This window comes from Protopterus annectens, chromosome 8.part0 (assembly GCF_019279795.1).
Source record: "Protopterus annectens isolate FY-2018-M chromosome 8.part0, PAN1.0, whole genome shotgun sequence".
Lineage (NCBI taxonomy): Eukaryota > Metazoa > Chordata > Ceratodontiformes > Protopteridae > Protopterus > Protopterus annectens.
The window spans coordinates 1,830,919,709-1,830,947,060 of NC_056741.1; the positions used below are offsets into that span (position 1 = coordinate 1,830,919,709).

The 27,352-nt window shown below is 38.7% G+C and overlaps 1 protein-coding gene across 1 annotated transcript in view; it reads right to left on the reverse strand.

Annotated features, from left to right (window-relative positions):
- The window catches only part of LOC122809660 (cytochrome P450 2U1-like), a 322,309-nt gene that overhangs the window by 71,198 nt on the left and 223,759 nt on the right, over nt 1–27,352 (reverse strand). Inside the window, exon 7 of the mRNA XM_044081319.1 lies at nt 9,952–10,093. Coding sequence (XP_043937254.1) covers nt 9,952–10,093 — 142 coding nt within the window. The remainder of the gene's footprint in view (nt 1–9,951; nt 10,094–27,352) is intronic.

A 27,352-nucleotide genomic window follows, 5' to 3' on the forward strand; every position in this document is an offset into this window, starting at 1 on the left:
ACTAACATGGCTATTAAACTGAAGGTCCAAACCAATCCCATTCGTGCTCATCAGTGGGAAAACATCATAACAGAAGCTCCTGTTTATTTGTTGCTTGTATGAATTTTGCCGCCTGTCAGAAAGAAGCTTAATAGGAAATGAATTAAATTTTGTCTGTTTTGATAAACTGCAGTTACTTGATTGTGCAAAGTCTAAAAAGAAAGTTTTCTGGTGCAAAACCCTTGACAGCAGAAGAGAGTGCGAGAGACAGAGGCAGCAAGTTGTTCATGTTGTAATTGTTATCTGTTCATACTACTGTAGAAAAGGAAGAGAAATGCTGTGGTTACTATGACTAAAACCGATAAGAAAACTATTAGCAGTGGTGAATCTTCGTCATTTAAGTAACTTCTGTCCATTTGGATAGCTGCTTGTTCACCCACAAAGATCTTTTTCAGAGGTTTATCGGTTGACTTTTTTTTTTAATAACAATTCATGGTGTAAAGTAACTTCTGACTGGTTTATACTGCATAGACTGAACAGGGTGAAAAAATAAATGGACTTTTTGTTTTAGTACCTGAATCTGCAATTTTATTTGTTTTGAAGTCCCTTATTTTGTTATTAACCAATCACAAAGCATCGACCCTTAAAAGATTTAGGTCTAACTCATTGCTGTTTATAACATAACATTTTATTATTATTGCTAGAAATAAAAAAGTTAAATGAGTGTTGACTGTATCAATTTTATTAGGTTCTATGTCATAATGTGACTGCAGAAATAGTTGACAACCAAAATATCGAACTGATAGCATCAAACTGTGGATTTTGCAGTTTGTTTGAGATTGCAGTACAGTGTGTGTGTGTGTGTGTGTGTGTGTGTGTGGGGGGGGGTTATTGCACTTTCCCTGCTGTACTGCGATTTCATAGTTCGTATATATAATTAGCAGGAGGTGTAGGGGATGAAGGGGAGCTTGCCCCTGCAAATAATATGCTTTCTACATATTGTTTTGTTTTGATGTTTTCAGTTCAGTATTTTGGTAGTTCACTATTTGTGCAGTTATTATGATATAAATCCTAACATGCACATCTCTCTCTCTCTGTATATATATATATATATATATATATATATATATATATATATATATATATATATATATATATATATTCCTTAACAGGAAATGCAGCTGCACTCTTCCACCTTTGCCTCTCAAACCCTCCAGTCTCTTTACCCCTGGCTAACCCCTCCCCTCCTAACCTCTCCTCTCCTAACCCCACTCTTAACTATTAATTTGTTTCTCATAACAAATTATCTCCACCAGCTATTACATTATGTACTTTTTTCTCTTTAACTAAACTGTCATTCCACTGATTGTTACTAGATTGCAGATTGAACCATATTGCTTTTGTATATGTATTTTTATACTATGTCTGTTCACTTTGATTGAAAAATGTATCTAATAAACCTTCTGTGGAGCTTTTCTCCCCGGGCCTCCACTGAAAATGGGCTCCCCAGCTCAGTGGACCTGCCCGGTCACCAAACTGAATAAATAAATAAATATATATATATATATATATATATATATATATATATATATATATATATATATATATAAAAATATAGAGATACACACACACACACACACACACACACACACACACACACACATATCTATATATAATATATGCAGACAAACACACAGATATATATATATATGTATATATATATATATATATATATATATATATATATATATAAATGCATACATGTATTTATATTTATTTTATATCTCTGTTATATTCACTAATTTGTAATTCTAGTCTGAATACTTTTCTGTATTGTATGCGCTCTTCCTTTATGAACCCATGGTGGTGGTGCTGCGGTAGCATTGTCGCCTCTCAGTAAGACACTGTCTGGTTTGATTCTCAGCGAGAGCATCTTCTGCGTGGAGACATGCGTGAATGGGCGTACGTAAAAATCAACTACCAATCATTAGTGGACCGGAGTTCCGCTGTGGTGACCCCTAACCGGGAAAAGCCGAAAGACACACACACAATGCTCTCTTCCTTTATCTGGCTTTACCTCTAAGTTGGACAACATATATATTTAGATATTTGTTGCCGATTTCCTGTATATACCTATGTACCACTAAATTCCTATGTACATTTGTGTCTATGCTATCTATTTTACTTTGCCTTTTGGCTAGGGTAATGGCTGACAACAGCCTTGTGCCTGTTTATCAACAAATAAAGTATGTATATATTACTTTGAATTCAGATAGCTGCTTGTTCGCCCACACAAGTCTTTTTCAGGGGTTTATCAGTTTAATTTTCTTTTATTACTATTCATGGTGTAATGTTGAGTGAAAATGTAAAACAGATGAAGCAACAACAGTCTGTGGAAGTGAAATGTATACAACTGCATTGTTCATTACATCAAATAATCAAACAAGTGAGTTTTCTTACCTTTGCCAATCACACTGTGATCTATTTTTTTTCATTATCCCTTTCAGTAAAACATCCCACAAAGGAAGCACTGTGATCATAGTTAGTATATTGTAAATTGTCAATAAAATCAGCTGTAGCAACATGCATGGGGTGCATGGCTAAGCTTAAGAAGGCTCTTGTGGTCGTTAGCCTAATAAACACTTATGAACCTATGAACCTAAGTTGGACTAATTCTGACAAGGAGTGACATTTCACACTGTGATCCAAAAAATATCACTTTTAATCAGTTGTCATTAACAAAAAAAAAAAAAAAAAGTATAGAAGCACTCCTTAAAATGAAGAACATTGACATATGTGGAGTGACCGAGACCTGGTTCAAGGCTCCGGAGAGCACCTCAGCACTACCAGGCTATAATTCATACCACACCTTTCGGCCCCTAAACCTGGACCAAAGCACTAAAGGTGGTGGTGTCTACATATTCCTAAAGGATATGCACTCCTCCAGACTAGTAGCCCAACATAACACATCTGAGATACTCCAGGTACAACTAACATTGGCTAAAACTGCAATCCAGGTTGTAGCCTGCTATAGACCCCCCACCATGTCCCAAGACTCCAACTCCACATTCCTAAACACACTGGAAAATATTAGGTTACAACCCAATACCCTTATACTGGGAGACTTTAACTACCCCTCCATTAACTGGGAAAATTACTCATGTACCAACACACTTGCTCGTTTTCTGGAATTCATTAATTCCAACTCCCTGGACTTGTTCAGAACTCGTTGCAAGCACTAAATAAGCTATAAATTACTACAGCACTTAACTTTCCTCACTTGTCTAGAGGAAAACAATTTTTAGTACTTAATAAATAAGCACCTATCCAGGCATGTCTAAAGGTCAGCTCACGGTGTTTTCTCCTGTCTACCTGATGAATCTGGGCATCTTAGGACAGTGCAGCAATTGCCTCATGTACACAGACAACCCTCTCCTCCTACCACCCAACACTATGACCTGTGAGAGATGCACTTATATAGCCAAACTGGAAGCAAAGCTCTCTTCACCGAAGACTGGACTAGACAGTCAAGAGGAGAAGGTAAACACTTGCACTGCACCACACTCATCACATAGTCCCTCAAAACCTACACCATCAAAACACACATACAGAAGCACAAAACACACACCTACATTCGCTGATGCTCTCAGTAAAAATCTGCCCAAACAACCGAGACCTCCAAAGCAGAAATGCAAGTAACCTCCACCCTCCAACACAACCCAAATGACACATAGCCCACGTACTCAGTGTGCCACTCAACCACAGTCCATAAGGCATAACGTATCCAACACTCTAGTCATAGGTGATTCTATAGTCAGGCACACTGATGTTCCACTCACCAGGCTAAACAAGGAGTAAAGCTACTGTCAGCTGCCTGTCGGGTGCCAGGATCCACTACATAAAGCATGCACTCAGGTCACTCTGCAAGAAGTACAAATATGACTCTGTCATTGTCCGTGTTGGTGTGAATGACCTGAGATGTACCTCCATGGACTACATGAAAAGAGACATGGAGGAGCTCTCTGATCTTGTAGCCCAGGCAGGTATGACCCTAGCCCTGAGTAGCATCCTGCCATCACCCAGAATGATACCACAGTACAAGGACAAAATGATTGACTTCAACAATTGGCTAAGCTTCTGTTGTCATTCTAAGGGAATCCAGTATCTGTCTGCCTGGGATGACAAGATCGACAGACCACGCTGCTTTGCTAGAGATGGCCTGCACCTGTCACCCTTGGTATTCCGGATACTGGCAAAGCTCTTGCCACCACTATAGTGCCTTTTTTAGGCAAGGTTCAAATGACAATTCACCACTGTAACAGGTACAAGCAAGCAAAATCTGAGGGTAATGCTACTCAGTGCTAGAAGTCTAAACCTCAAAATGCACTCACTCGAGGCACTCCTTAAAATGGAGAACATCGACATCTGTGCAGTGACAGAGACCTGGTTCAAAGCTCCAGAGAGCACCCCTGCATTACCAGGCTATAATTCATACCACACCTTTCGGCCACCAAACCTGGACCAAAACACTAAAAGTGGAGGTGTGTCCATATTCATTAAGGATATCCACACCTCCAAGCTAGTTGCTCAGCATAATGCATCCGAGATTATCCAAGTTCAACTAACTCTGGGCAAAACTGCAATCCAGATTGCAGCTTGCTACAGACCCCCCACCATGCCCCAGGATTCCCACTCCTCTTTTCTTAATACACTGGAAAATATTAAGGTACAGCCCAACACCCTAATAATGGGTGATTTCAACTACCCCACCATTAACTGGGAAAACTACTCGTACACCAACTGTTTTGCTCAAAGTTTTCTGGAATTCATCAATTCCAATGCCTTGGATCAACTTATCCACACACCCACCAGGGGCAGCAATATCCTAGACCTGGTCATCACCAACATGGGTGACTGGTGTTCCACACCAGAGGTCAGCTACTCCTTGGTCAGATCCGACCACAAGCTAATCACCCTAGACATCCACATCCCGCTCCAACCCCCCATTAGGAAAACAACCGTAAAACATTTCTCCAAAGCCAACTTCATGCTTCTTAAGACAGAAGTGGCAAACTTCACGACACTCATGCAGATAGACAATGGAGGTACGACTGCTGAATCCTACACAAATGCACTTTATGAGCACTTACACGAGTGCATGGATCATGCTATCCCTAACAGAACCAAGATGCTATCCTCCAAAAATAGGAAGCTAATCTGGTGGTCTTCTGCCATAAACAAACTCTACAACAGAAAAAAGAAACTGTTCCAAAAAAGAGTAAAATCCCATGACTGGAGGAACTCCTTGGTCAGCCTCAGTAAGAAGCTGAAATCCCTCATAAAATCCTCCAAAGCTAGTTATGAAACAAAATCGCCACTGATTCTAAAGACAACCACAAAGCATTCTATAGATACGTCCAGAATCTCAATGGCAGCACTCAGATCTGCTCTGAGTTACAGCACAATGACACTAAATATATAGAACCAACTGATATTGCCAACATCCTGGAAGATAGGTTCAGTGCTAACTTTACCCCTCTCTCACCACTAAAGGGCCCGTCTTTATACCGGAAGAATGCAAAGTTCCTGTAATCATGGCTGCACAGGTAAAAACCTCACTCTACAAAGCCAAGGACAGAGCATCCATGGGACCTGACGACATCCCAGGCTGCCTTCTGCATGAACTACAGAATGACTGGCACCCCACCTAAGCACGATGTTCAGTCATAGCCTCACCTCAGGCTTTGTGCCCATTGAATGGCTCACTGCGATGGCTATCCCACTCCACAAAGGGGGGGCCATAAACAGACCCCGGGAACTACCACCCCATTAGCCTGATGAGCCTGGTCTGCAAGGCCATGGAACGTATCATCATGGAACTCATAAACAAAGACATTGGAGATCTCCAAACTCTGGACCCCATACAGTTCGGGTTTGTAAAAGGCAGATCATGTCTCCTAAACCTGATAGACTTCTTTGAAGCAGTCACCAAAGCCATAGATGAGGGTAAGGTGGTTCACACAGCCTATCTAGATCTCGCCAAGGCATTCGATACCATTCCCCACTCTGGAATTATCGATAAACTCACTAAGCTAGGTATAAATCCCTATGTCACAAGATGGGTTGCCAACTGGCTTACTGACAGAACCTACACTGTGAAAGTAGCAGACTCCAAATCAGACTTCAGACCAGTGACAAGTGGAGTACCACAGGGTTCAGTCCTGAGTCTTCTCCTGTTTGTTATCTACTTTTCTGAAGTACAGGCTAACACAGAAGGTCTTTGGCTAACTAAATTCGCAGATGACTGCAAACTAGGAGCCATAATCGAAACTCCTAATGATGAGGACATCCTACAAAACGGCTTCACTGAGACAGATGCCTGGTGTCAAAGCCATGGTCTCAAGCTCAATGCCAAAAAGTGCATTGTCATCCCCTTTGGTAAAAACTCTGTACCCATGAACTACCACATAGGTGGTAGTCTACTTAACACTGAAAGTGTGATAAGAGACCTTGGGACACAGGTGGACAGTAGTCTCTTCTTTGATAATCACATCGCCACAGTGGTCAGGAAATCCTTCTACATGGCATACCTCACCACAAAAGGTTTCTCATCCAGAAAAAAAAGAGGTCATTGTTCCCCTCTACTCATCACTCATTAGAGCCATTATAGTGTACAATGCCCCTTTTGGTATATACCTCACAAGACATCTACAACTGGAAAGGCCACAGAAATACCTCACAAAGAGGATTACTGGCCTCAAACAGATGCCCTATGCAGACTGACTCAAAAAACTCCAGCTTTATTCTGTCGCATATCGCCTACTTAGAGGCGATCTCTGCCTAACATACAAAGCTATGTCAAACCCAGAGCTGTTGGACATGATCCACTTAAAGAAATCCCAGTTTCTCTGAACTACATGTTCTAGGGACCTAAACCTTGTCACCACAATAAACAGAACATGCTGGAGGGATAGATTCCTGTCCCAGAGACTTCCATACTCTGGAACAGACTACCTACCTATGTCAAACAGAGCTCCTCATTATCACTCTTCAAGAAAAATCTTGATGATTGGATGGGTAATAAGAAATTCACCCCGGGGATCACTTCTGTGGTTCTGCTTGACAGGGGCACAGAAAAATAATTTTCTTGGGCGGCAAAAGCCAGGGTACCTTTTTAGCTAGGCTTGTATAGGCCCTAGGGTCAATAGCCTAGTACCTAGCTATGAACCTATAAACCTATGAACTCATTCTTACCTCCACCAGGGATAGAAACATCCTTGACCTGGTTATTAGTAACATGGGCGACTGTTGCTCTACACCAGTAATCAACTGCTCCCTGGTCAGATCTGACCACAAGCTAATCATCATGGATATCCACATCCCACTGTCACCCCCCCCAAAAGAAACCACCATAAAAAACTTCTCCAAAGCCAATTTTGGGCTTCTAAAAACAGAGCAAATGGAAAATATGTTCATTTCTGCTGAATCATACACCAGTGCACAGTATGAGGACATACACAAGCGCATGGAACCAAACAGAACCAATATGCTCTTCTCCAAAAAAAGCCAATCTGGTGGTCCCCCACCATTAACAAACTCTACAACAGAAGGAAAAAACTGTTCCAGAAAAGGGTGAATTCCCAAGGCTGGAAAAACTCCCTTGTTATCCTAAGCAAAAAACTGAGATCCATAATCAAATCATCTAAAGCTAGCTACAAAAACAAAATTGCTGCAGATTCTAGACAACGACAAGGCATTCTATAGTTGTGTCAAGAATCTACATGGCAATACTCAGATCTGCTCTGAGTTGCAGCACAATAGCAATACATATACAGAACCAACTGATATTGCCAACATATTGGCCGACAGGTTCAGTGCGAACTTTACCCCCCTTTCACCCCCTAAAGGGCCTATCACAATTGATTTATTTATTTAATTTTATTTTACATTTGTTGACCGGGAAAGTCCGACTGGAACGAGGTCCATTTACAGAGGAGGCCCGGGGAGAAAAGCTCCACATTAATTAAACAATAATTGCAAAAGGTCGTAAGACAAGCAAAAAACACATAAGAAATAATACATATCTACAATGGATTTGTTTTTAGCAAGCTTAAATTGCAGAAAAATTTGCCCCAGATGGCAGTCAACTGAGGAGTTTCAATACCTGATAATAACAATAACAATAATAATGGCAATAACAGTAACAATACCCGAGGAGTGCCAAGTCCCTATTATCACGGCTACACAGGTAAAAACCGCACTGTCCAAAGCCAAGAATACAGCTTCCATGGGACCTGATAATATCCCTGGCTGTGTTCTACATGAATTACAAAGTGAAATGGCACCACACCTGAGTACTCCTTCAATCACAGCCTCATTTCAGGCTTTGTTCCTACGAAATGGCGCACTGCTACGGTCATCCCGCTCCATAACGGGGGAGCGACTACAGACCCTGGGAACTACCGCCCCGTTAGTCTGATGAGTCTGATATGCAAGGCTATGGAGCGCATCATCATGGACCTTATAAATAAGGACAGAGGGAATCTCCAAACTCTGGATACCATGCAGTTTGGGTCTGTGAAAGGTAGATCATGCCTGCTCAACCTGATAGACTTCTTCAAGTCTGTCACCAGAGCTGTGGATGAGGGCAAGGTAGTTCACACAGCCTACCTAGATCTTGCCAAGGCCTTCGACACCATCTCTCACTCAGGAATCATAGATAGACTCACTAAACTAGGCATAAACCCCTGTCATAAGATGGGTTGCCAACTGGCTCACTAACAGAACCCACACTGTGAAAGTAGCGGACCCCAAATCTGACTACTGACCAGTTACAAGTGGTGTCCCATAGGGATCAGTCCTAGGTCCTCTCCTGTTTGACATCTACTTCTCTGAAGTTCAAGCCAACACAAAGGGACTCTGGCAGACCAAGTTCGCAGATGATTGCAAACTGGGAGCCATTATTGATTCTCCAACTGATGTAGACATTCTACAAAAAGGCCTCACTGACACCAATGACTGGTGCCAGGACCATGGCCTTAAGCTCAATGCCAAAAAGTGCATTGTCATTCCCTTTGGGAAACCACATAGGCAGTAGTCCACTAAACACCAAAGGTGTGATAAGAGACCTGGGGACACAGGTTGACAGCAACCTTTCCTTTGATAACAAACATTGCCACTGTAGTCAGAAAGTCCTTCTATGTGGCACGTCTCATTACAAAAAGTTTCTCATCTAGGAAGAAAGAGGTCATAATCCCTCTCTACTCATCCCTCATTAGACCTATTATAGAATACAACACCCCATTTGGTATGTACTTCACTAAACATCTACAACAACTGGAAAGGCCACAAAAATATGTCACTAAGAAGATCTTAGGCCGTAGACACATGCCCTATATGGACAGACTCAAAAACTCCAGCTATACTCTGTCTGTTATCGCCTATTTAGAGGCAATCTCTGCTTGACCTACAAAGCCATGTCTGACCCAGAGCTGCTAGATATGCTACACCTAAAGAAGTCCCAATCCCTCTGTGCCACACACTCCAGGGACCTAAACCTCATTACCACAATAAACAGAACATGCTGGAGGGACAGGTTCCTAACCCAGAGACTTCCCATACTCTGGAACAAACTTCCCATTCACGTCAAGCAGAGCACTTCACTGAGCCTCTTTAAGAGAAATATTGATGAGTGGATGGGCAATAGGAAGTTCACCCCGGGGATCACTTCAGTGGCCTTGCTTGACAGGGGCACTGGGAAATAACTTTGGGCTGCATGATGCCAGGGAATCTTCTTGGGCTAGGCTTATATAGGCTCCAGGGCTGTTAGCCTAGTACACACCTATGAACCTGTGAAATCATAAATGCATAGGGAAAACTGTAAATAACAAAGTTAAGGGGCAGCAAAAAGAGTTAAATAAATGCAGTTAGATGTTGAGAATGAACAGCTCTACAGTAAATAAGAAATGGTACCTATTGAAAACGGTAAAAATGCTTCTTGCTTCTCAAATTCTCCTTTGGAATTTAGAAAATTGTATGGATTAAACTCATTTGGAAACTTCCATTGGGATTCATCATGGAGAACTGATGTCAGGTCAGCAAGCACTTTAGTTCCCTGCAGAAACAGAAGAGGCATCAGTTAACACAAATAACTCTCTTGTTCATATTATTTTCATGGATTATATCGTATACACTCACCAATAATTTAGAGACCCATAAATAAAGTCATATATTTCAAGCACGTGTTTCACTTATCCTAAATACATTATGGCTTTCTGACTCTTCCCATTTTTCCTTGCCTTTTTTATAGTGCTCCTGATTTATTTACCCTTCTCTGTTTTCTACCTTCCTTATCTAAAATGTGATGTTTGCTGTCATGTTGCCTTTTAACATACTCTTAGAAATTATTCCACTAACTCTTCCTGTTACATCCCCCCTTTTTAGTTAGTCAGTTAGTTAGTTAGTTAGTTAGTTAGTTAGTTAGTTAGTTAGTTACGTATGGGCGGCCATGGTGGTGGGGGGCCATGGTGGTGCAGCGGTTAGCGTTGCCACCTCACAGCAAGAGGTTCTCTGGTTCATTTCTCGGCTGGGGTGCCTTCTGTGTGGAGTCTGCATGTCCTCCCTGTGGTCGCGTGGGTTTCCTCCGGGTGCTCCGGTTTCCTCCCACATCCCAAAGACATGCAGTAGGTGGATTCTACACTCTAAATTGGCCCTAGGTGTGAGTGTGTGCATGTGTATGCCTTCTGCGGAAGGTTAGGCACTGGGCTGGCAACTTGACACAGTAAAACTCCACTGCCAATCATGAGCAGACAGATGATCCACTGTGGCAACCCCTAACCGGGAAAAGCCGAAAGAAGAAGAAGTTAGTTAGTTATGTATAATTCCTTGAGATACTGTATGCAAATGTCTCTCAAATGGCTCACAAGGAATTTAAAGGAAAATTACACACTAGAACTAAAAAAAAATCAGTTTTTTTTCACTCTGTTTTCTGAGTTATTTTAACATCCCAAAATCACTCTGACCTCTAACTGCTTCTTATAGAATTTGAATATGTTTTCTTCAAAATGACTGTCAATGGGGCTTGACTTATCAACATGATCTTATTTTTCTTCAAACCTTTCTCTTTCCCATAATCCAGTTCAAGTCTGCTTTATATGAGTCATGCTAGACATAAAGAAGTAGTGGCGTATTCCCAGTCTGTTGACATATATTGGGATTAGTGTCAGTCACTGTCATCTTATATTTTGTCTGTAACAGGACTGCTTCTTTTATTTCTTGAATAGCCCTCATTTTGTGTGTCTCAGGGCTTGTTTTATAGTATACTAAGAAATTATACAGCTACAACCAAAAACAGTTGCTAAATTGCAGGCCTTTGTTCAAAGTATCTTTTTGTAGTCCAAGATGAATTGACAGCCCCTCCCCCTACACTTTGATAAATGTGCTGATACTTTACAAGAATTATGAGAAAAAATATTTTCTGACTTTTCTCTAAATGTCACAGATATCTTTGATACTACATTCAAGTCATCTTAAAATGTAAGGTAGTATAAACAACATTTTAAAGTTTAAAGTTTAGCATTTCAATACTGTGATGCTACTTATGTAAATGTGTTAAAAGAAGTGACAACTGCCTTTGAACCACTGTCTGATCTAATTGCTCTGTTTTGCTATGAAAGACATGGCTACATTGGAAGCAGCTGTGAATCACCTTAAGTCTCTTCCTCTCTGCAATAAAGACAATGGAAAGCAGTTTCACACCTCTCTGTCTTGTATACAGTAGCTTGAGCTCCTGACTACAAATTTCTTTGTGTCTGTGGTACAGTAAACTCTCAGTTAACTGGCACCCATGAGGATTGGTAGATGCCGGATAACTGTAGTTTCTGGTTGCTTGAGAGTTACTATTAAAAATAGGCCTCACTTATACTGTACCCTATACTACTTGTTTGGTTTGACTTGTTCTTAGGTTGGAGAGAGTGGGAATTTATTCCTATTTTTATCTTTAAAACTCTAAAACTCTAAAAACATAAGGTATGTTTCTGCAGGGGGAAAGAGAAAGTGAAACACATAAAAATTGTACTATATTTCTTCAATTTTTTTTTCTGGTTGCTTGAGAGATCTGGTTGCTTGAATTCCGGTTACCTAAGAGTTTACTGTATGTCATGCAGGTGTAGACAAGTTTCTCTGCAACTTATGTGAGAAGTTAAGCTTAAAAAAGTGGGTGATCTTTCCCTTCCTTTGACACCAAAATGAGGAAATGAAAGTTTTATAAAGTACAAGCAACTACACAGTATTGGAATCATGTTGTAGGGAGAAAGGCAACCTAAGAGTTGAGTTTGACTCTAGGAGAAGGTGGAGTTTTCCTTTAAAAGAAAGAGACTGATGTTTGTAACAGTAGATAGGGTTGCCACCTCTCTGTTTTTTTTCCATACTATCTGGAAATCAAACCAATTGTCCGGTAGTCCGGAAAAGACTGTACAAACTCCAGTATTCTGTTTCAAAAAAGAAACAGACTATTGGAGTTTGTTAAATCGGCAGATTTACTATGCTTTTTTTACAGAAAAGGCATAGTAAATCAGCAAGAAACAGGCATCAGGAATGGGAAAAGAAGGTTTTCCCCATCAGATGATGTCATAAAGACAGCAACGAATGGATGGAATGTGGACAGTAGAGGGGGGCGGAAATGGGTGAGGTTATAGGTGATGTGAGGGGTGTGGCCTTTTTCTGGTTTTAGCCACAATGAAAGGTGGCAACCGTAACAGTAGATTAAATACCACTACTGCACAGTAAGATGAAGAGCCTTCTGAATCTCACTGCGGCCACAGATTATGTTGTAGAGACCATGGTCATAAATGTGTGACACCAGTTCAGAGGTGGCAGTTGGCTACCAGTCCACTGCTAAGAGTCAGAGATAGCAATATTATGCTAAAAACATTAATTTTAGCAGAAACAGCAGCACTGAGTTCCCATTTTATCAGATTAAATGTTTTAGCTGTCTGAAATGCTGCAGCTAGCCAGTGCTACCAGAAAGTGAGCCAAATGCAACATGAACATATTTTCTTTCTGTGTTGTTGTCTTGAAGCTAGATAATCTGTTTTGCAATATATTGGATGAGAAAGGTCTCAGAATCTGTACAACTATCAACCTGAGCTGTGGTTTATAATGTCAGGACAGTGTATAAATACATGTAGCACGCATGTGTACATTATATATAAACATATATATATATATATATATATATATATATATATATATATATATATATATATATATATATATATATTTGTTTACTGGGGTAGTGCTCAAACTAGGTGAATAGAATCATATAAGAAATGAACAAAGCATATTTACAGATACAGAGATATACTAAAATATACATATTTATAGAGGCAAAAATGCTATAACATTATAACAACATAAACAACATTATACATAAGTGGTTTAAGTTTTCATCTTATTTAAAAGTTTTAGAACTGTTTGAATGTGGAGACAGTATGGCAGATGAAAAGTGGGAATTGATGTAGGAAACAGAGAGGTTTGATGGATGAAGTTTGCTAGTAGTCAGTGACTGAATGCAGTTCAACACAGTGATAGTTTAAACCTCTCTTTCAGATAATATCTTCAAGTGGCAACAGATGCACAGAGAGCAACAGCAAACCTAAAATTGAACCCTATGGTATCCAACATACTACTATATACAGAGAGAAGGTGTTAACTCCAGATGCAGCCCTCTGACTATGACCAGAAGGATAGGATGCAAACCATTACCAGACTGTACCTGAGATATCACAGTAACAGCTAAATAGTCCAACAGGATTTCATGGTCTGGCATGGCTTTGCTGTTTAAAGGGCATAAAATAAAAAAAAATCTAAATACAAAAAAGAGCACTCAACTAGAAAAAGTAACTGTAAAAGCAGTTACAGGGACTTGCTGTTTTACTTGTACCTTGCTAAGCACAGTTTTAAAAAAGCTGTGTTTAGTGTGGTACAAAAAAGAAAATAAAACAATTCAATTCTGAGTGAAAGAGAGACTGTATGTGTGTGAGTGTGTATGTGTGTATGTGTATGTGAGACAGAGAGTGTGCATACCTCTTAATTTCTTTGCATTGCATCAGTCATTCCATTAGCACACATTGTCTAAATAATAAAAAGTATGAAATTCTTATGTCTGGCTTTATTGACTGACTATAATCCTTAGTAATTTACCAGCAAATCAAACACTATCTGATCTACAGAGCAAAACTATGCAACAAAATCAGGGACAGTTAAGAGTTATTGAGGGATGAAGAGTTGCATTTCCTTAAAATGTACGATTGTGGGTTTTTTTGTTCATTCATTTGATCACAATGAGACATCTGAGTTATATTCAGTCAACAAATTGCCTGTAACTGCTAGGCATGTGCATGAATGTGTATATATGGCTGTGCTTGTGAATGTATGCATGTGTGGACATTAAAATGCATGTACAACTTAAATTTTGGATGTAAGATACTTCCTCCAACAATTACATATTCTACAGCAAACTTGAAACATTTCATGGGGGGACTTTATTACATCAAAAATTAAAAATCAGTCAGAAGAGGAGGTTAGAAAAGATTGCTAAGAGAGACAGAAAATGCAATTTACAAAGAAACAATCAAAGTATATATGTGTGTCTCTCAAGTATGAAAAAAGTCAAGAAGGTTTAGGATTTTTGCTCGTAGGTATTGACATAGGTATTTTTATACTCCAAAGAGACTTCAGAAAATGTTTCCTCAGTTTGACAACAAATACTGGCGTGATGAGAAAGAAAGGGGTAATTAGGAACATGCTTTTTGTGAGTGTAACAAGTTGGCAGACTTTAAAAACTCATTACAGAGGAACTTTCTCAGAAATGTTAGAGGAGCAAATGCTTTTAACAAAGGAAGCGATTCTTTTGAACTGGGACACAGGATCTGAATTGCATACATGTATCTATGCAACAAAATCAGGGATAGCTAAAAGGCATTGGGGAGGGAGGGTTGCATTTCCTTATATTGTAAGATTTTTTTCATTCATTTGATGACAGTGAGACATATGAGGTGTACTCACTCAGTCAACAAATTGGCTGTAACTGCTAGGTATGTGCATTAATATCTGTCTGCCTACTGGTCTGTGCTTCTGAATGTGTGTGTGTGTGTGTGTGTGTGTGTGTGTGTGTGTGTGTGTGTGTGTGTGTGTGTGGGCATAAATGCTTCCATAGCTTATATTTCCGATGTAAAATACTTCCTCCAACAGCAATTACATATGCTACAACAAGTTTGAAATGTTTGGCGGGGTAACTATTGCTTATCAAAAAATTGAGTCAGTCAGAAGAGGATGTTAGAAAAGATTGTGAAGAGACACTAGAAATGCATTTTACAAAGGAGCAATTGAAGGACATGTGCAGCTCTGAAGAATGCAAAAAAAAAAAACGTCCAGAAGATTTAGGATTTTTGCTTGGAAGTATTTACGCAGGTATTTTGTAAGCACCTTTATTGAATTATAAAGTTTCAAAAGTTGCAAAAGTTTCAAATTAGCCACAAGGAAATACCTAAAAACAAAATGGTCTTGCCACTGTAGCCAACCACCCTGAAACCACCATCCTTTCTCCTATTTCACCACCTCACTCTTAATGTATCTCTACTATTCCCCTGCCTCTTCTACCTCTTCCCTTCCTCTATCTCCAACCACTCTTAATTCTTACAGTCTCAAAACAACCTACCTGTCTAGTCTGTCTCCTATACTCTACCTCCCCTACATCTCCTACTAGCCATTCCTACTTTCCTTTCTTGTTTCCAAACTCCTATACAACTAGATCTTACCCACTTTAAATAAGCATCTGCCTAGCTATTAACTCATTTTGCTCTAAGCAGCTTAAATAATATTGTAACTAGTCACATTTTCTTCTGCTAATTGTTTAAAACCTTGTTTGTAAAAACTCACATACTTGTCTGCCAATTGTTAATACTCTGCATAACTGAATTGCCTGAGGAGCTTTTTTTTTTCTCCAGGTCTCTGCTTGTAAGATCCTATAGCTGATTGTTACTACTATGTTACTAAAATTTAATAAATTGTTTTCTAGTCCAGAGGAGCTTTTCTCCCCGGGTCTCTGCTGAAAATGAGCTAAAAGCTCAGCCAGACTAACCCGGTTAACAAATGTAAAATAAATAAATAAATAAAAATAAAATAACTTGTCATGCAGGCAAACTTACATTTAAATAAAAGTAATCAAACCATATTAAGTTCATATCTACCAGCATTGTACATCACATATATTGTTCTATGCAACATAATCAAAATAACATTACATAAATTTTCACTTCTAGACTTCTCTTAAACCTCATTCTTCCTCCAAAACATTTTTCTGCATGTATCGCTCCCACAATTTCCATTTTTTCTATGGAATTTACTCCTAGCCTTTTCTGAAGATCCCACATTGTGTTCTTTTATCTCTGTTACAGTATTTCCTACCTTAGGTATGGTTGGTTTAGACTTTGATTTCCATTTTTTAGTAATTGCTTTTTTGGCAGACACAAGAATTAACAAGGCTTTAATATGTCTTGGCAATACAGATCATGTATCCCAGGATCCTTAGTTACTCTCATTTGCTCACCCAGTATTCCTGACAAAGTACACTGTAAGGAATTTTTAAAGTCTGCCAGCTCATTACACTCTGAGAACGTATGCTCTCAGGTACCTCTTTATACCCCCTTACACCTCCCAACATTTGCCATTTACCTGTGGAAATATTCTTTGAAGTCTATAATAGTACCTATGCAAACACTTCCTGGCAAAATCTTCTAGCTTTTGTTGCATACCTGGGGAGCCATACATATATCATCCCATTGTTTCTTTGTGAATTGCATGCTATTCTCTGTTCCCAATCATTTCTGACCTCCTTTGACAGATTCCCATAGTTATTGTACAATATTTTAAATGCCCTACTAATTATCACTTTTTTAATGCAGCTTTTGTTCTAGATTCAGCTAAAAACTCAACCATTACAGATCTTTCATTTAGAGTTCCCCTTTCATTTTCTCTTTGCTTATACTCATATCAATCCCTGACAGGAAAGGCAATCTTTACCCTTCAGTCCAAATGTCTTCTTGGCCTCTTCCCATCCTATTATCTTTTCATCTCTAATTATTTGTTCCCAAAAACATGGTTCTTCTTCCAGCTTCCTCCAGTAAATTCCAGCCCCTTCTTGCCTCTCGTCTATACCCCTAATTGGAGTCAACCCAATTGACAGAGTCAACTTTCCCCATTCCCATGTTGGCTTAGTTCCTAGTATACTTTCTGCTATTTTATAAATGTAATATATATATTTTTAATTACTCCAAATCTTTTGGGTTTCTAATACCATGACAGGAATGGACCCCATTCCTAAGTCAAAGTATGATTAAAGTTCATGAAATTAGTACTGTTTCAATCTTTGATGTCAGCCAAAAGTGCTCTTAACAGCATCTGCAGTCTACCCAGTAATGACTCCTTCTGAAATTCTTACAGAGTTACATGTACTGGTAGCATATCTAAATACGATTGTAGATTATTTTTTATAAGGCCCGTTGCTCCTACTACTATTGGAACTGTCTGGGTATCTTTCTTCTACATTGTTCTCATTTCTGCCTGCAAATAATGATATTTTATTACTTTCTGTCTCTCTGTACGGAAGACACTGTAATGACTGGGTGTAGTGATTTCAATGATCAATGCTACTTTTGTCTTCTTTTCTTGAACCACTATATCCAGTCTTCTAGCATCTATCTTTTGAACTGTTGGTAATGGATGCTCCCATGTGATGTAGACTTCTTCATTATCTATGATGCTTTGTGGCTCATGCTTCCAGTGTTTTTCAGCCACTTCAGTACCATAATGTTTGCACAATCCCCAGTGCAACAGTCTTGCCACATTATTATGCCGTTTAGTATGCAGTCCTTTTGCCATTAGTATGTCGCAACCAGCAATGAGGTATGCAATTGTTTCCAGTTTGATTTTACAAAACCTACATTTGTCTGTTTCTCCCACATATTCAATGGACTTTGTAAACCAACGTGTACATAACCCACCATCTTGGGGTACCAATATTAATCTTTCATCTCTTGGCTTGAATTTTCCTCTCCTCAACCATTCCTGTGTTAATTCCTGATCAACATGAGGTTCTTCCAGAAGTTTTCTATACTTGCAATGATATTTATGCATTTTCCACATTTCTTGCCTTTTCATCTGGTCCTTCACCTTATAGTCTTTCTTTTATTTTTTGGCACATTCAGTTGCTGCCTGATTTTTATCTACTTTTGGTTTGATTTCCATTCCTGCTTGATGCTGATATGCTTCTGCTAGATTAAATAGAGAAGTCACCTTAGATTTATTCTCCTCATGTTTCAAAACTTTCACTATGTTTGGGTCTTTTGAGGTCAGCAGATATGTGTGGAGTCCCACGATTGCAGATCTATACATGTAATCAATTTCAAGGCGGTCCAGCCTTCCTTCGGAACAGGGAATATATAACCTTGGTATGCACTGATTTTTATAAAGCATTTGGTGAGCATGAAGCATCCTTTCGTTTTCCTATCTAATCTATCCAACACGTTTTGGGGCCAGTCAATCACTCCAAAACTGTAAGTTAAGGCAGGAAGAGCAAAGAGATTTATAGCTTGGATTTTGTTCCTAGGTGTCAGTGCTGTTTTCAGGATTAAATTCTTCTGAAGTATTCCTTACTCACATTTGTTCATGTTTTATTGTTGATTCTTATCAATTCCCAAATATATACTTCTTCTTGCTCAAGTTCTTTTATATCACATTCCTGTCCCAAACTGATGTTTTCCTGGTGTTGTAGTTTTCCTGCTTTAAAGGTTGCTTTTGCACATTTGTCAAGACCAAATGACATTCTTATATCATCTGAAAAAGTTTTGACAACTTGCAGTTGCGCTTTCAGTTCCTCATCTGATGAGCTATACAGTTTTAAATTGAGTACAAATTTTATTGTTCAGCCACCTGTAATACTACTTATGTTGTATACCTTGCTAGTTGTATAAAATGCTCATCGTTCTATGTAGGTAAAACTACAAGAAAATTAAAAAGAGAGAATTGTTGAGCATAAATCAGACATACGTAGAAAAGTCGCAACAAACGGATTAGCTAAGCATATTTAGGATACTAATTCTGAACATTCTTTTAAATTCAGAGTTATAGACAGTATATAAGCCAATTAGAGGTGGTGACCTTAAGGAGATTTTAAACTGGGTTTAAATAATACTGTAAACATAAAACCAGTATTAGTGAAGAAACAGCAAGAAGTTAAATAATGAATATATAGGAATTTTTATTTCTGCATTTAAAATCAATGTTTTAATAAATTAAGCTTTATGTAATATTTTATGTGTTTTTATGTGTTAATTGTTTGATTTTTGTAAATAGCTGACTGTGGTCACATGATTTTATATGTTTTATATAAAGTAAGTGTTAAAATGTGAAAGTAATAGCACTAAGGAAGGGTGTGTTTGCCCAAAAGCTTTGCTTGCTTAATAAAGTTGTGTTCTTTTTGACATTGGATTTGTTTCATTTGTTTTTCTAGGAGCCAAAGCATAGCCATGGCCTAAGCTGTTAAGTAGACAGCTTAATGGATTAAGGGCAAGGCAGAATAGCATCAGTGACAAAGAATCACCTTGGAATATCCCCCTTTGAATTTTTATCCCCGGGATAGTAATTTGTCCTTTATTATGGCTTAATAGCAAAGTGGTCTGCTACTGTTTCATGGTCACTGTAATGTAGTCGATCAGTGTAGGGTGTACCTTTTACATTTTTAAGCACTCTTTTATCCATGAATGTGGGATACTATCAAATGCTTTTTTGTAGTCAGTCCATGCCATACCTAGATTCTTCCCCTTTTTACAGTTCCCCACTATGACTTTATTTAACAACAAGTGCCTATATAATATTCTGTACGACTGTTGTTATTCTCCTTAAGGATCTGTGTCCAAAATCCTACTCTTTCCTTATTTCTTGAATTACTCCCATACCTCATCATCATCTTTCCACTTTGATTTGTAGCTTTCTGCTTGTGTTTTGTTTAAGAGCCTTAACTGTGTAGCTTAGAAATACCCCTTCAAATCAAGTAATCCCAAACCACCTTATTCTATTGGAAGGATCAACTTATCCCACATGACTCTTGCCCTCTTCCCCTCCCAGATAAAATTCTTCAAGTCTTTATTAATTACTATCCACTACTTCTCTGGTTTATAAAAATATGCTTGACCTGTATATAATACTAAAGGCACTAAAACATTTTTACTGCTTGTATCTTGCTATCCATATTCACAGAAGAAGCATCCAGTTTCTCAGTTTTTGTATTATCTTTTGTTTAGTGTCTTCCCAAGTATCCTTAGCTGCCATAACAGAATCCCTTTTAACCCATACTCCTAAATACTTCATTTTATCATGTCCCCATAACAAATAACAAAGGGGAAGGAGGACACCCCTGCTTGGTTCCTGTGTTCAGGCACAACCGCATTAACCTGATTATTGTATCAGGAAATGCAAATGCTTCCATGGCCCTACTCATAAAATCCCAGCTTTCTCTGCATTAAGACACACAAACAACATCTGTATTTTCTTACATTCTGCTTCCCTCTGAATCATCATTACTCTATTAAAGTTGTCAAATGTTTGCCTCCCCTCCACAAAACCACATTGATATGTATCTATCAATTGTGGCAACACCTTTGCCATTTTTTTAGCCATTATAGATACAAACACTTTATAATCGTGGATAAAAACTGAAATGGGCCTATATGAAGCTGGATCTTATGGATCTTTACTGTCTTTCGGAATTACAGCCACCACATCTTTTTTTCCAGGATGTTGGTGCTTCCCCTCCTTTTAAAATACTGTTAAATAACAGCTTCCAGATCTGTAACACTTTCTTAATTCCTAGCTTCCAAACTACCACTGTAACACCATTTATTCCTGCAAACTTCCCTGCAGGTTGGTTATACATCACAATTTTTATCTCATCTCCTCCAAAACATTTTCTGCATTTATCTTTCCCACAATTTCCATTTTAATTGTTGAGCCTCATCTATCTCTAACCTTTGCATATTTAAGTATTATATAAATATTTTCATTTGTGCTTTTTCTTGGTTTCCCCACTTCACTGCTTTAATACACATTTTCATAAAATTACTGAAATGTCTCTAATACCTCTACTGGATCTCTGATTATTTCTCTTGTTATAGGTTCCCTAAATTTGGCAACAACCCTTTCTACTTTCTGTTGCCTACATCATTGTGCCAAGTTTTTGTGCGCTGGAGTTATCAAAAAATAGTTGCTTAACATCAGTCTTTCTAAACTCATGCATATTATTCAGGTACTCTTCTATTTTCTGTTTCGCACTCTTTGCTTAGGTATTTTTATACTCTAAGTAGACTTCAGAGAATTTGTGCTCAGGTTGACAACAATGCTGGAGGTGGGATGGGATGGGAACGAGTGAGGTAAATAGTAAAATGTTTTTTGAGTGTCTAACAAGTTGGCAATTTTAAAAATTCACTACAGAGAACTTTCTCAGAAATGTTAGGGGAGCAAATGATTTTGTCTAAGGAAATCTTTTGAGCTGGGACACAGGATCTGAACTGCCTACATGGATTAAGGCCTTACTAAATTTAATGCTATTAGCTGTAAAATAAAATAAAAAAAAACTAGAAAATGGAAATCAAAATGCAAGCCAGCCGTAGCTGAAGTTCTGAATATTGTAATAGAAATAAAAGAACTAGAGGTGGCACTTTTAGAAAAGGGAAAGAGAACATTACAAAGAAGTAAATGGAATGTATGGGAACAATACATGGAGAATAATGTTCAGAAGAATGAGTAAGGTTTAATGGATGGCAGGAATTGAGCAATTTATGTAATACTGGGGTGAATGATAGTTGTTATTAAACATTTGTATACTGCATGAAAACAATGAGAAATATTGCTATGATTTGTATTCTTTTCTATTAATGTAGGAGTACCTATGCCATTTTCAGTTGTGATTTAATAAATATGTAAAAAATATTAAAAAAATATATATATTAAAAATACAAAGCAATTTAAGACAGCTCATTATCTAAAGGCAATATTGCCCTCTAAAGTAGGTGTTATTGGGGAAATAATGCCCTTTCAGGGGTGGTAAGTCCCTTTGTCTGCAGCATTGAGCCTCACAGTACCCCCTAGATGGACATTATTTCCCCAACACCCACACTGTCAGACGTTATTACTTGCCTGTAATCATGTACAGTTATTGCACTTAAATTAATAGGTTCATAGGTTGGTACTAGGCTATTGGCCCTAGGGCCTACACCAGCCTAGCCATAACAATTCCCTGGCTATTTATTCCCACAATATTTACTTCCCTGGACCCCTGTCTAGCAGAGTGACTGATGTGATCCCTGGGGTGAATTTCCTATCTCCCATCCAATTGTCAAGGTTCCTTTTGAAGAGGGCCAAAGAGGCGCTCTGCTTGACATGTATGGGCAGTCTATTCCAGAGTCTGGGGAGTCTCTGGAATAATAAAACTGTAATTCAGAGTGGTTTATGGCTACATGATCTGAAATGCCCAGGGACTCACAGTCCCTTACAGAATTAATCAGATACTTCTTTTAGTAAATACTACATGTAAAGTATTAACTTTTCCAAGTAGGATAATTAACATTTTGAGCAACAAAAACATATTAAAAAACAGGCAAAATAATATGAGCAGTTATGGCTAGTGTATAACAGGCCTGGAATTCTCAATGAAGGACTCCCCTATCTCTCACCCCAAGAAAAAATAAATAAGTAAATGTTATTGTTGTTTTTCTTTTAGCTTTTTCCGGTTAGGGGTCACCACAGCAGAACTCCGGTCCGCTAATGATTGGCAGTCGATTTTTATGGTGCCGTGGTGCCAGCCCGACGCCCAACCTTCAACGAAGGCATGCCCATTCACGCATGTCTTTCGAATGCCACTCAACTGCGGGGAGGACATGCAGACTCCACACAGAAGGTGCACCAGCAGAGAATCAAATGGGAGAACCTCTTGCTGTGAGACGACAATGCTAATAAATAAGTAAATACGTTTCTAAAAAACATTGCATTAAATTAAAATGCAAGCTGTAATAGGCATGTCTTTATGGAAATATTGAAACAGGCCATTGTGGGTGACTCCAAAGCTATTCGGGTAGTAATCCATGAATAGAAGAGGACTAAACCTCTCTCCATGGAACCACTAGCAGTCCCAGAGTGGTGGAGTAGACGGTGTGGACTAGATGATATGAGATCTGCAGTTTTCTTTTTTAAGATATGAGGTACTTAGATCATATATGATCAGATATGGCAGCACAAGCACTTTGTAAACTATTTACAGCTAATAGGCAATCAGCTGCCTTGCCCTTTCCATGAGGATTAGGATATCAGAAATTACATGCTTGATCATGTTAGAGCAAAAAGACTGTTGTGTACTCACTTGGGGATTTTCTTCCTTCCCCAGTGTTGTGCATCTATGTCATGGAGTGGGCTTATATAAGTTGAGAGCATTTGCTGGGCTTGCATCCCATGGTGGGAGCGCTGGAAGCTTGCCCCTTTGGAGGAAACAAAATGCTTTTGGCATGTGCTATTAGGGTTAATTTTACATAGTTGCTTCAGTTGTTTGTTATCACTGAAGAATTTTTGAGTCAGTCTTGCACCAGTCATGCGTATCAAAAGCTAGACAGCAAGCAGAGCTCCGCAGTACCTATGCAATGTGATGGAAATGAGGGTAAGGTACCCTTCATTAAATGGGCAGTGGAGTACTGACACAGCTGCAGTTGATTAGATTCTGTTATCTGGGATTCCAAGATAAATGGAGCTGCGCAGGGGGCTGAGTGCATCCAGGTCCTGTGCTGGAAGTCAGTGGTTAAAATGGGTTATATTCCATAGATGTTAGCAAGAGGATTTGATAACAGAAGATACATGGACCTATTGTTTAAGCCTGTCATCAGGGTAACTCCAAGATTATGCACCTTCAAAACAAATTTTAACCTACTACCTCATGAATAATACAAGGGTTTAAATGTTTATTTGTAGAATCCCTAAGCATTGCATGTATTGCCATTACAAATATCATAGCGATCCGGAGTACTATCTTCTTACTGTGCACTTAATAAAAGATACAGTTCAAATAGTCTCCAGGGAATTGATGATCAACATATGTTTCTGTGGTAAGGACATTTAGAACTCCATGTCACCAATGCAATAATCATATCAGAAGCCTCTCCCCTTAGTGAGTGCATCTAATGGCATAAAACATATATTTAAAAAACAGAGAGCCCAAACTTGATCAGTGTGGAACTCCACATTACAGAAGGTAGAAAAACTAGTGACTTATCTGAAAGACTGTCTTCTTCGAGAAACCCAGACTAAAATGTTTAGCTTGTCATAGGGCTACAAAGTAATTCTTAAAATTATGTATATGTCTACCCCAGTTTGGTCTCTCTATCGAAATGTCAGCACTCGATATGCAATGTGCTAACACTCCAGAAAAAAAAAGACTGAAAATCCAGGGTAAGAGCAAATCTTGAACATCACTCTTCTTTAAACAACTTTCTTGTAGGAGGCAAGCCCCCCCCCCCCCCCCACACACACACACACCACAAACTTGTATATGTTAACCCTGAGATCACCATAACTCTGAGAAAAGAGAATATTCTGAGAAAGAGCCATATCACACAATATATTAAAGTCCATTTTTTCAGCTATACAGTCTCTGTTGTTTCAGGACCCACTCTAGCGGGTCCCAACTTTTTGAATGGTTACCCAAATTTGTCTAGACTTTTAATGAATTTTGTAAAATCATATTATTTCATATTGTTTCTGATCTGTTGCATTTTTTTTCAGTTTTCCTTCTGTTAAAGTTCTGGGTAAATATTAGAAAACAGTAGGGCTGTTTCAGGCATGAACCATGAAAGACAGGCAGAATAATGATGAAAGTGTAGGTGGGCAGGTAAAGCCTTGGTTGAAGAAGGGCCCTGGACAGAGAAGCACATGACTCCCTTCCCTGCTGTCCATTGGTTTCCACCACACAACTGAGTTTCTTCTGGTTCCCCTCCTCTCATCTTGAGCTCTGCACACCATCTGGACAGATCATTTACTTTTTTCTTCCATCCTTTCAATACACCCTAACTGGCCAAATCTGCACTGTAATAACTGGTTGAATTAAAACAGGGTTTTGGGACTGGAAGACCAATTGATTCTAGATGTTCTGAGGTGTATATTACACTCTCAACCCTTTTATCCAATGATAGTCTGAACAAAAATCACGCATAAGGAAAAAATAGTATTTTTTTTTCTTTCATGGAAGAAATAGGTTGTGTCCAAGATTTAATGCTCAAAGATGACTTAAGAGTAGTTCCAGTAAACTCAGGAGCCAGATGCTTGCAAGGATACATAACTCATATGTGGGAATAGTGCCTCCTACCCTACCAACCCCCAATATATAGTCATCACCTGTATACTGTGTGATATAAGACTGAGATAAAATGAAACACCAAATATTCACAGTCAGGTACTTAAAGTTTATTGCTGACAAATATCACAGCATGCCTCCATATCACCATCCCCAAAAGAGTCCTGTTTTCTCTGCACCACCTCTGATGTTACACTGATTTGAAAGTAAAAGAACAAATGGACAAAGATAGTTACCTATGTTCATACCTGATGTTTGATTATAAGGAACGTAAAAAAATAATGATTACAATAACTGTCTTTAGACAATCTATAGCAACCTTCTGCATATGGGTCTGAGGTTTAATTGTGAAGAAAGTTGAAGACAAAATGACCACACTATCCTCAGCCCACAGTGATCTACAAAATCATAGATTAACTTAACTACCCTTTTGCTTTCACTCACAGACTGCCTCCCAGATAATTACTTTTTCTTTTTTTTGGCTCCTTGTAGGACCTTGCCTAATGGCACCTCCCTGCACCCAGTTGGCTTATTCATTCCTGATCTAGGCAATGCCTTTTGGCCCATTCATTCTTGCCTAGGAGTGCCAGTCAACCCTCTGTTCTCCAGTGAGAGTCTGGTGGTAGGAGTAGGCCAGCCTTCTAGCCCTGCAGGGTGTTCTACCTTCTCCCCCTATTAGTGTTCCCTTCCTCCCAGGCAGCTGTTCCAGCTCTGCTATTGCCATCTTCTGAGTTCCACTTGACTTTATGAATATGAATGCGCTCAGTCAGCATAGGCTTAGATTCTGCTGGTATACCATCTAGTACTTCTAGGTGTCACCCATGTGGTGAGCCAGAACTGCCTTCCTTCCCCAGGATGGACATGCTAGGTGTGATATCAAAGCCCCAAATACTAAACAATAATGTTTTGAAAAGATTATTGAAACCTTTACATGGAAGGAGCAAGACATAACAGCTGGGTCACCTGTTTCATTATTGATTCTTTGATGCTATTATATTGGCTTTTAATGGTTTGTGTGTCTGCTTTGTGACTTGGGTCATGACTGAATTGGGTTCTCACTGCCTCTATCTCATCACTAGGCTGTACAGTGTTCATGAATACTACATACTTCATTCTGTTACATATTTCTGTTTACAGTGTTACCAGACATCTTTGAGGTTTCATTGCAGAGAGGCAAATGACAGCTGTTCCATATCAGAGACAGAAAATTGACTTCTTTTCATTTCGTTTCAAAGCTTTTTATACAGATAATTAAAAATACAAAATGTTCAAAAATACAAATTACGTTTTCAGAATGCTTACTGCATCATATACATTAAAGAAGATGCATATACTTGTCAACAATCCCTTCTCCTATATTTCCTGGATGTCTACAAGGCTCTCCTTTCCAATGGAATTCTCTGTGTACATTTGCCTTCCTCATTTTTGGTAAGCAGATGTAACTAACTGCAGATATACATAAATTTAAAGTATTACAAAGTTTTCTGCTAAATAGCTTGTCTGATATCCTATTTGTTTGATGTACTCTTCCAGCTTTTTTTTATTTTGTGTTACTCAGGAACTCTGTTCCTCAGAAGTATTTGACACGTTACTCTTGACATATTCTCTGTGCATACTATATTACTCTACTGCATTGCTTATTCTTTTCTTATACTTGAAAACAAGTATGTATAGAGTCATTTGAACACTTAGCCTACATATTCTGAAAAATGCAACAGTCTGGTACCCTGGTCTCTGCAGCACTATTTGTCAGACAAACCCACCCAGGATACACAACAGGAAAAATTAATGCTTTCTTTTCTCTGAAATAGGATATTATCCACAAGTCTTTTTTTTCCCTTCAGAAAGAAAATGTTAGACTTATCTTGAGAGTAAACTGTGTCAATGCTGACACAAATGGGAATGACATCAACTGTTAGAGGATCT